This window comes from Neltuma alba, unplaced genomic scaffold (genome assembly GCF_004799145.2).
Source record: "Neltuma alba isolate B1F8T4 unplaced genomic scaffold, ASM479914v2 tig00005091_pilon, whole genome shotgun sequence".
Taxonomy (NCBI): domain Eukaryota; kingdom Viridiplantae; phylum Streptophyta; class Magnoliopsida; order Fabales; family Fabaceae; genus Neltuma; species Neltuma alba.
The window spans coordinates 66494-77754 of record NW_021633976.1 but is presented as its reverse complement, the minus strand read 5'-3'; the positions used below and the strand labels follow the sequence as shown (position 1 = coordinate 77754).

Sequence of the window (11261 nt, the reverse complement as noted above, 5' to 3'; positions counted from 1 at the left end):
TGTGCTTTGCATATCGTGCCTTAGACCCATGGCCTTTTCTGAATAAATATTTAACAAATTACTAAGTCACTGGTTTCTTCAACAAAAATATGTGATGTTTGACGATAATTGATTATTCTTACGTTCCTTTATTCTAAAAAATAACAAAAAAGACACATGATTTTATATAAACAAAATTTTTTTATCATTTTATTTGTTCTCATTTCATGTATAAAAAACTATGAGAATTAATTTTCTTTCACGGTTTAAAACAGAAAACAAATAGGACCTGTTGGTTCAGATCAGAAACTAGTGAACAAGCCTTTAGCCTTATTTGGTTTAGTGCATAAACCAATGCAATTATAAGTCAGTCAATCCCGTTGGTTGGCTGGGTTGGTTGGTTTTTTCCCCTAGTGTAGATGGGGCAAAATGATGCCCTTTTACTATTAATTTTAGCAATTGAAAAATTGTAAAAATGAATATCTTTTAATATTGTTATATTTTGTTATTGTTATAAGCAACTATTATTGTATTTTCTTATATTTTGTTATCTGTAATTATTAATATTATTGTATTTTGTTATTATCAATTAAATTATATTATTTTAATATAATCGATCTAATCCCAAGTTGATCCTAACGGTCTAACCTACATCAGTTCATGGTCCAGCCTGATTTTTAGTAACTTGCTTTCACAACAAGTCAAGAACTTACTTAGAATCTTGCTAGTAGGTTTTAACCAGATTTAGAGCGACAATGCGCTTGATCCCCTCCTTCAAAGCCATTTATTTTAATGATTGATATGAAATATTGTTACCACAGCACTCTCTGTACTGATTATATGCATTAGAATGTTGTTGTCTGTATAGAATGATACCATATGACTCCCCCACATACACAAAAAAGCCACATGCTGCCAAGAAATATATAAGAAAAGAAAAGCGAAAGGAGAAAAGAAAAAGAGAAAAAGACTATTTGGCAGGAATATGATGATAGAGGGTGTTTGATCAGATGATTGCAACAAGACAATCAAATTTGTAAATTGAAGATATGGGACCAGATTAAGTCTGCCTCAAGAAAACAAAATGTAATCTTCCACGAAATTCATGTGAATCTTAGTGTTGTAAAAAAGTCCAAAACATTAATTGGACCACTCCTTTATTTATAGCTCTTTTTTCTTTTTTGCAGGACACTTGGTTGGTTGAAACTTCACCATATCTTGGAAGTGTTGATAATAATATTAAGTGATGACACGCTAATCATGGTGTGTTACTCCGCAAACAAAGGCAATCAATCCTGCAATTCTAGAGCCACTGTAACAACCATAAATAAAGTTGTTCAAATCTTTTGTTCTATTGAAATTATTAATTTATCATAGAGTTAATATTATTATTAGTTCTTATAATTTGATTTAATTTTGATTTTAATCCTTATATTTTAAAATTTTGGTTTTTGAATCCTATAATCTTATAAGAACTTGACTTGAATTTAATAATGTTAACTTTAAGTTGATTAAAAGTGTAGAGACTAAAATCAAAACTCGTTAAAGGTATAAAAAAAAAAGAGTTAGATAAGTTTTGTGCATATATTTAATTTGTTGATTCTATGTAATTCCTCCTATCAAGTTTGTGGCTTTCTTGTTAGAGTTTTGGTGATGTTTCTGCACTGACTAAAGTCTGCCCCTGCCCCACATTAAAATCTCGTGACAACCTGTACATATGCTAGAAAATAAAGGTATATACATCATTAATTATTGAAGCAAATATAATTATTATATCATTTATTCCTATATTTTCATTAGTGTATTTATAGTGCCCTCTACAACTAGCTAACAACGTAGATTTTGGGTACTGCATGATGAAATTTTTGAAGGACATAATTATACAAAGCCCCACATAATTCCTGTTTCCTGACAATGTATATATGTCTCCAAGCTTCACTTATATATTTTAACTAAATTTAAATATCTGACTTGATTTTTGCATCTTTAAAAAAGAGATATTTGACTTGATTTTGTTGTGGTGCTTTTTCTTTTCTACTATGCATGGGTATTGTTTTATTAGAGGCAATTTTATTTAAGACATTGTCAGGCATTAGATATGAGCATCTCTCCAGTGAATATTCAAACTTTAGTTCACGTTGTTGTGAAAAACTAGTCATTTCCGCTAGATCGACACCTATTAGTTTGTTGTGCTGTGTGCTTTTGCACGTAGTATTTTGAGGAGACATATAAGTCCTTGAAAAAAATTTGCTATGAGTGTTATCCAGTATTGGGTGATGCAAAATACATAAACACATTAATGAGTTACTACTAATGTAATTAGGCAGTTAAGTTGTTTAGGATTATAGCTCTGGCCTTTTAGAGATAGTTGACCAATTTTAGTATTTGGTTTTATTTTGGCCACTTAGTTTAGGTACTTAGATCCTTTAGGTTTTGGATTGGATATATAATTTGAAAATGATATTGTACATTGTAAGAATTTGGATTTGGCTTAGTGTTATATCAATTTTTTATGTAATTGTAATTGTGGTTCTAGTTTAGCTGCTAAAATTGTTAGCTTTGATTTCCTGCCAAGCAGCCCTCCTATATTCTTTTTTTAAAAAAAGGCATATATGCATTATTTGATATTAAAAATGTTAAATTATTCAAAGGAGCACAAATGCCTCACTTAAATTAGAACCTTATTATTTGATATTTTTCTTATTTGACCATCAAGGAAATTCTGACCTAAAAAAAAGGCTGAAATATATTTTTAATCTTTTATACAATGTTTCAATTTAGTTGCTTAATTGTAAAAATTATATTTCTAGTTCTTTAACTCTAAAACCATGAGCAAGAAATAATGACATTGAAATCTTGAATATTAATAAAATATTTTTAAATACCGACATATAAAGTTTAATTTTCAAAACAACCATGATTATTACAATAATAAAGACATAAATTATTTCAAGATTAAAAGACTAAACCGAAACATTATATAAAGTTAAAAAATCAGACATATGATTATACAAAAAAAAAATCAAGCAGATCAACATACTTGACGGTGAGGCCAATACAGTATCAATCCCTGCCAACATTTGTATCTTATTATTTGACGCTTTAAATATTTAACCATCAAATAAATCACCTTTTATTATATTATATTATTTGACGATTAAAAATCACTAAGTCTATGATGCTTGAATACTTTGGCAACCACCAGGTAAGCGTAAAAATACAAGATGATATTTTTGGAAAATAAAAATATTATTGAAAATTAAATGATATGGGATATATATATATATATATATATATATAATCACATACATATATATGTAGAGAGAGAGGAGCATGGGGAGAATGGTTCAAAAATCTCATCAACAAGGCGGCGTCGGCTTTCACTTATTCGTACACAAGAAACATGCATGCCCAAAAAGCATCATTTTCCTTTTACTTTCTTTCCAGCTTCGAAAACAGGACATTATACGACAACCGAGTTCAATTATACATATGCTGCCCATCGACTCATTGATTCGTAATACAATAATTTTTCTAAATTCACGCAAAAACATATAATTTCTTATAAATAAGTCATGAGGAAATGATACTTTTGACATAATTTAATAAAATATTCACATGAACTACTACCAAAATATTTTTTATACCTTTTGAAAATTGTAAAAATTTTGCATATCTAAATAATTTCATTATTATTATAAAATTAGTTAACATATGGTCTTTTGAAACAAGACAGAAGGGAGTAAAATACTACTTCTTGTGTTATTTATTACATGACTTTCTAAAAAAATTGTGTCGTTCTTCATGTAAGACCTTTTCACAAAAATATATGAATTATTTATTGAGTATTTTATTTTAAGTGGACTGTTCATTGTTATAATGTCATCTTAATTAGAAAAATATATTTGACTCTGAGACATGGAGGTAATAAACTTTAATGAAATGTAATTTCATAATATTATGACAATTTTCAGTGAAATCAATAATATCAACTAATTATAACTATTTCAAAAATAATTATAACGCAATTAAAAGGGTTTTATATGATTCAATCAAAGACAAATATGAAAATGACGCTCCATCAGCTTTGTTTAGTGATATATCATATGGATAATTTTAATTAATCAAAAGTAAAAGCTGGGAAAAGATTGAAGCTCTTTGACTCAATTTACACCAAGTATCTCTTTGAATCTTAGTTTAAGTAAGAAGTTACGAGTTGAATTCTAAACATATAAATTCATTCCCCAAAGTGATAGATTGGAAGAAAAGCTGGGGCAAGTTGCTAGTAAGATTGGATCAACAAATATAATAATAGATAATAAAAATTTAGGATAAGATTAATCTGAATCAATCAAGGTTATTTTCTTTTGTAATATATTTCTATGAATAGGTCCCAAACAGTGTACGGTAACAGATAAGCACCTTTGTCATAGTCCCTTCAAAATGCAGTGGATAAGCTTCATCTTGGCCCTATCCTTATTTTCCAAAAAATGTTCACACATTTACACGTATACATGAGTCAGATTTTACCCCTGCATATCTCATATCCTTAGATTCCCCGAATGATTTGAATTCAAACTCATTATCATAATAGGGTAACTTTCCTGCTCCGAGGTTTCTCAAATTTTAATGATTTGGATTTATTTGTTTACTCATCTTTTTAATATTTTAGTAATGTTTTATGGAATTATTTGTATAAGCCATGCATCCAAATTTCAACAAGATTTGTTGTTTAAAATATTAATACCTGTTTGATCTTATTTATAAATCATTTTCAACATGTTCCACTTGAATTAAGAAAAATCTTAAAGCTTACTAATTCTGTTTTAAATTTTAATAACGTTCCAAATTTATCTCTATTTAGTGTGTGTGTATATATATATAAAATAACAATCTATACAATAAAAAATAAAAAATAAAATGGTATATTATATTAAAAATTTAATAATATGATTTATAAATAAGATCAAATACAACTTTTTATCTCTACCTTGTAAATAGGAGAATGGGCATTATACAGGGTTTTTTTTTTTTTACTTTAATGTTTCTGAAATTTTAATGATTTAGATATTGAGGCTGTTTGGTAAGAAGCTGCAAATAATAATATAATATGAAGTGAGAAAAGGGTAGTTTAGTTTTCGAATAAATTATCAAGTTCATTGGAACTTGTTAAATTTTTTAAATCACATCATTGAAAATAACAAGAAGAAAAGCACATACATAAAATCATGAAACACGAGTTGAGTCAAGTCAATTCAATAATAATAATAATAATAAAATAAGGATAAAAACTGACACAATTGACTTAACCATTCTACTAGCTCATTTTTCTACAATTTCCTCCTTCTCAAAATTTCTGCTTTCTCTGCTTTGTTAATTGGGATAGTAGTTATGGTCTTTGTTTGATTCTTTGTTTTCAAAAAGTCTTCGAAGAAATCAAATGTAGGAACACTGAAAAAGCAGAAGGAAGGACAATATAATTTATGCATGTTGGGAGCTAGCTATATCCAGCTATGTGATTCTTGTTTGTTTGCTTTTGAGAATTCCGATGTTCTTTAAGAATGAAGTGTTTTGTAGATAAAGTATCAAAGAGGGATTAGCCTTAGACAAGTCAAACTTATTCACCAACACAATCCTAACAAGTTGTCTACTTATATTATATATATATATATATATATATATGTATATTTATATACACAAATATTGGGCCGAAAACTAATTATATTATACATAGACTTTCAAATTCTTCAAAAGCCATTTTGAAAGTCACGAGTATTTTTTTTTAATTAGGCAGTTTAGGTGAGTTAGTAATTAATAAAGTTAACTTACAAAACATATTCTCACATCAATAATAATAAAATTTGAATCTGTGTTGTCGTGAATTGCATTGTAATACTCCCTCCTCCCTAATACCTACCATGTGCGTAGATAAAAATTTTTTTATCCTAAATATAAGTCATTTGTGAGATATTTAACTATTAATTTTTAATTTTATTTTAGTTAATTCTCGTCGAGGAGAGAACAAAAATAGAAAGAGATGCAACCAATTTGTAAATGATACACAGAGAGAGAGTGCGCCTTAGTGACAGTAGGTTTGGAAATTTTTATCAATTTTTTTTTGTAACACAAATTTTATCAGTTATTTGTTTGCCAACAAAGATTGGAGTTAATTAGGAAACTAGTTTTGTACTTAAATATAAAATATTAACTTATAAACTGATATAATCTAATACTATATAAAGATATAATACAAGTTAAAAGAGAATTAGTAAGATACGAGTGAGCAATATAATTCTAAGTCATTCTAACAATTCAATTAATTACCACATTCATTGACTTCTTATTAACATGATTAAAAACATGAGCCTCTAACCGTATAACTTCTAGCATATTTCTCATTGAGGTCCTTCTATATCAGTTCTGATGAGATCATTTAAACTAGGAAGCATTACAATGAGGTGGTAAAGAAAAAAAATAACTATCAGTAATCTAAATGATAAGTGAGTGATTATCATTTCTTACTATAAAACTTGTCATTACAGGTCATTTATGTTATTATTATAACTTGTTAGTAATTATTCTTCCTTCAAATTTCATAACAATTCTCTCAAACTATTACTCCTTACGGGTTTCTAAATTTTATTAGTTTTCTAAAAATACCCATTTAATTATTTGTATTAAAAATTATTCTTATTGATAAAAACTTTTGTGCAATCAATAAAATTATTTTATAAAATAATTATAATTTTATAAGAGGAAATGAATTAACATCTTACATATACAATGTAAACAAACTTCTCAATTAATTTTTACATTTAGGATTTAGGATCGGAGGGAAGACGATTTTGTTTTCCCGCAGAAAAAGCCAAACAATTCTGCCTTTCACATCTTTTTATATAATTGAATTAGGTGGAATAACTATTCATACCACGAATCCAGGTTAAAATATAATATCAAGTTTGAATTTGGTGCTAAATTCAAGAACAAACACAGTGTCCTCCCCCCATTCTGAGTCATCCACGATTTTTTGAACAGTGTAAATTTTAATTCCTTAATTATTTTTAAATTTAACAATTATATAATTATTCTAATTCCATATTTTATATATCTATTAAAATTTTAAAAATATGAAAATTAGAAATCAAATAAATTTAAATTATGAATGATTTAATTTTGATCTTCATAATTGAAGTGAAGGATAAGCACAGGATCCAAACTGGCGCTAACATGGCTAGGAAAGCCAATATTTGAAGGATAAAAAACATACACGTCTTTCAATCACAACCAGATGAGTAAAGTAGCTTTTTCTTTTTTCTTGTTTTCGATTAATCCCTTGAAAATAATAAAGTTTGATTTATAATGCCAAAAGCTAGGAACTGAAACAAACTTTATCTATTCATGTATGTCTCCACTTTCATAGAAAGCACTACAAATGGAACAAGTTAAACAACTTGTTCAACTTGCAGATTTATTGACAGGCACATGGTCAAGCTTTGAAAACACTAATCAAGGTTTCATTCACTAAGAGGGTGTTTGGGTAAAAACAAAACCATGATTTTAAAAGTGTTTTTACGGTATACGAAATAAGTATGTGAAGAAATTTGTCTCGATTTGTGAAAAAGTACTTTTAAAAAATGTTTTTGAGATTACCCAAACATCCCATCTAAAGGAATTGGTTCAAATACTTTTTGAAAAGTATTTTGGAAAAGTTGGATTTGGGACAAGTGGTTAATTTATATAGATAAGAATAACTCTACCTCATCTAAAGGAATTGGTTCAAATACTTTTGAAAAAAATCAGAATTCTAACTTGGTAAACATCCCTTTTTGAAGAGATTCTTAACACTTAAGACTATTTGAAAAGCGTCATCTTAATAAATAGACTTATTAAAAAAAACAGTAGGTTAGCAATGGAATTTAATAACGAAATTTGCAAATTTTGTCGCAAAAAATGTTATCATTATTAATAGATTAGTGATGAAATTTTGTTGCTAATTTACTATTGTTGTTGTTGTCTATTTTGTCATGTGTAGTAATCCTTTAAATAAGTCATTCGAAGCTTGCATAGACAGCAAAGAGTAGGTTAGTATGTGAGTAGAGATCAAATGCTCAATTTCTCTTATTAATATAACCAAAACAAATTAATGTTCTAAGTAGAGTTCTACCAGTCTTCCATAATTTATATCGTTATCATTCATTCAGCTGCCACCCAAAAGGGGGGAAAAAAACAAAAAGCAAAGAAAAGCACCCCAAAAAAAAAGTCTATTCCATTGTTATCAGTAAGATGACATTTTACATCAATAAAATCACTTTATTATCCCCCCACCCTCATGCCTTAATCCTTTCCCTCTGAAATTCCATTCTATTCCGCGTGTCAAACATTGAGTAGGGACCAAACAATAAATGTATCATGAAGAAACAGAGATTTCAAAAGCAAAGTTTCAAGTAGCTAGGTATTTTATTAATTATGTCTGTGAGACAAACCCTTTTATTTTTTCAAAAACAAATATTAACCTTAGACCTTGCTTGTTTTTTGTATTCACATCATCATCCCAGAACCAAATAGCTTTAGGAGGTGTTTGGATGTAAACCAAACCATAGTTTTAAAAGTGTTTTTACGGTTTACGAAATAAATATGTAAAGGAGTTTGCCTCATTTTACGGAAAAGTGCTTCTTAGAAACACTTTTAGGGGGTGTTTGGATGGAAACCAAACCATGGTTTCAGAAGTGCTTTTACGGTTTACGAAGTAAATATGTGGAGGAGTTTGTTTCGTTTTGCGAAAAAGTGCTTTTTAGAAGCACTTTTAGGAGGTGTTTGGATGGAAACCAAACCGTGGTTTCAGAAGTGCTTTTACGGTTTACGAAGTAAATATGTGAAGGAGTTTGTCTCGTTTTGCAGAAAAGTGCTTCTGAGAAGCACTTTTAAGAGTTGCAAAACACTCCCTTAAGCATTCACAAACACCCCCTAATTTATACATGTATATAAAAACTTATTTTAGTAATATCCCATTTTAGGAATATCCGAGTGTTTCATTGATATTCATATAGATTTGGTCCTGTGACTACCATTAATACAAAGAAAAGTGCAGCTTTTGGATCTGATATATATTTCTGCAACAACATAAAAAAGTACAGACTTTATGTGACACAAATAGAGCTTAGAAGAAAAGAAGAAGATGATGATGACTTGCTGGGTCCTGCAAGTGTGAGCTCCAGATCATCAGGAGATGATGTGGGTGATGATGATGAAGAAGAAGATTTCATCTGCAGGGAATTATTATGCTGCCACGTCGGCACTTTTACTTCAGATTTATCTCTCTTTTCAAACAAGCTTAGGCCCATCGTCAATGTCAAGCTAGGATCCTTCTGATCATTATCTTCACTCTTCGAGCTTCCAATAGCAGATTTAACATCCTCCTCTATACCCGCCTATGATAGTATTAGGTTTAACAGAAAAGAAAATTAATTAATCTTGAGCAAAATACCAAAGCTTAAGATCAGATAATAACGGGATCAGGAAGAAGTTCAAGTTCATATATAATCCGACAATTTAATCTAATAAACTATTGGGAAAATTGTAAGTGACCTTATCAAAATAGATCGGAACCAGGTGTGGCGCGTATATTTGTTTTGGTACCAGAAGGTATTATATATATCAGGCATCAACATGGTCTCTATATAAGTACTTGTGATGTAGTATTATACCATGTCAAAGAGGCTTGATCGTCTCTTCTTCTTATTGACAGCAGCGAGTCGAAGAAAATATTTCTGAGCATGACTAGCTACTTGAGTAGGTGTTCTTGTTGTGACATAATTTCTGGAGATTCCTCTCCAATCTCCTTTCCCAAGCTTCTCGAGCCCAACCAGAAATCTTCTGTGTTCATCTTCTGTCCAACCTATTCCTATATATAAGTTTGTGATGTTAATTGAAACAAACGAAAGATTATTAAACCTCCAAGGAGAGAAATATAGATGTGTGTGTGTGTACCTTTTCTTCTGTCTTGTGCTGCAGCATCTATTAGGCCATCTGACAGATACTCAATAGAGGATCTCTCAGAGTTTTCATCAATGGTGATTCTGGATGATGAATTATTAGAGAATGAGGAAGATGGAGAAGATGAAGATGAAGAAGCTGGTAAAGAATCCACGCTCAAGCTTTTCTTCATGGAAAAAACACAAGAAGAAGGAGCAGAAGCAGAAGAAGAAGTTTCTAGCTGAACACCAAAGAGACGAAGCCCTACATAAGTGCCTCTAGGAGATGTGCAAGTCCTAGAATTATGTCCTGTTTTCCCACAATGCGAGCACTTCCTCGCCATTCTTACTTTCACACACACACACACACACACAGGCAGAGACACAGAGAGAGAGAGAAGAGAGAGAGAGAGAGAGAGAGAGAGAGAGAGGGAGGGAGGGAGGGAGAGGGAGAGAAGAAGGAAGGGAGAACAGAGAATTTAGATATGTTTAGAGGTATATATTATGGTGAAGAGGCTGATGGTGGGGTTAAGTTGAACGCACACAAAGCTGATTACTCCATATATAATTTATTTTTGCAGTTTTTTTCTTGAATATCTTTTTCTGTGGCACACAAAAAGAAATCACTAGGAGATTATATGGGGTATTAATAATTGTTCTTCAATTTATGGCTGATACACTATTTATGTAGCCATATAATGCAAATAGTTAACTACTATCTCTGATTATTAATATAAATTTAGTTGAAAAACTATATTTGGTTCTAAATATAAAGTCTTAATTCATTTTGGTTCTTATATATATATATATATATATATATATATAATTTTTTTCTAGACTCTCTATTGGTTGGCTATGTTATATTTTTTTCCTAGACTCTTTATTGGTTGGCTATGTTATAGGGTTCTATTAGAGTCGGTAATATGAGTTGAGCTCCGGCCATAAGGTGGCGGGTTGGGTTGAAAAAAATAGAGACCATTTTGATGCGGTCCTTTCCACCCTTCACTCACCAACCCGCAGCCCCCCGCAGCCAATCCTTTTTTTTTTTAAATTTTTTTAATTTTAATAAGAAAAAGTTTTATTATTTTCATTTAATTTACATATAACTTTGAATTTTGTTAGAGACTTTGATTTTGAATTTGATTTCTCATTTTCTTTATTGTTTTACTATTTTTATACTAATAAATATTTATTAACAATGAATTATATGCTTATATTTCAACTTTTGAGATTAATTTAATTATATAATTATATGAAAAATATAAGAATAAGAAGAATTTGACCTATAAAAATTTATAATTTAATTTAAAA

At 29.5% G+C, this 11261-nt stretch overlaps 1 protein-coding gene across 1 annotated transcript; it reads right to left on the bottom strand.

The window, feature by feature from the left end:
- Positions 1-8971: 8971 nt before the first annotated feature.
- On the bottom strand, positions 8972-10359 carry LOC114746763 (transcription factor MYBS3-like). The gene is made up of 3 exons (XM_028935045.1): positions 9967-10359; positions 9684-9880; positions 8972-9407 (listed from the first exon to the last, which is right to left on the bottom strand). The coding sequence occupies exons 1-3, from the start codon at positions 10292-10294 to the stop codon at positions 9117-9119; spliced, it is 816 nt and encodes a 271-aa protein (XP_028790878.1). The 5' UTR covers positions 10295-10359; the 3' UTR covers positions 8972-9116.
- Positions 10360-11261: the final 902 nt, after the last annotated feature.

Coding starts and splice junctions, on each gene's coding strand:
- LOC114746763 (XM_028935045.1), bottom strand. CDS start 10,294: ATGGCGAGGAAGTGCTCGCATTGTGGGAAAACAGGACATAATTCTAGG. Junction 9,881..9,966: donor AGCACAAGACAGAAGAAAAG/GTACACACACAC, acceptor ACTTATATATAG/GAATAGGTTGGACAGAAGAT. Junction 9,408..9,683: donor GATCAAGCCTCTTTGACATG/GTATAATACTAC, acceptor ATACTATCATAG/GCGGGTATAGAGGAGGATGT.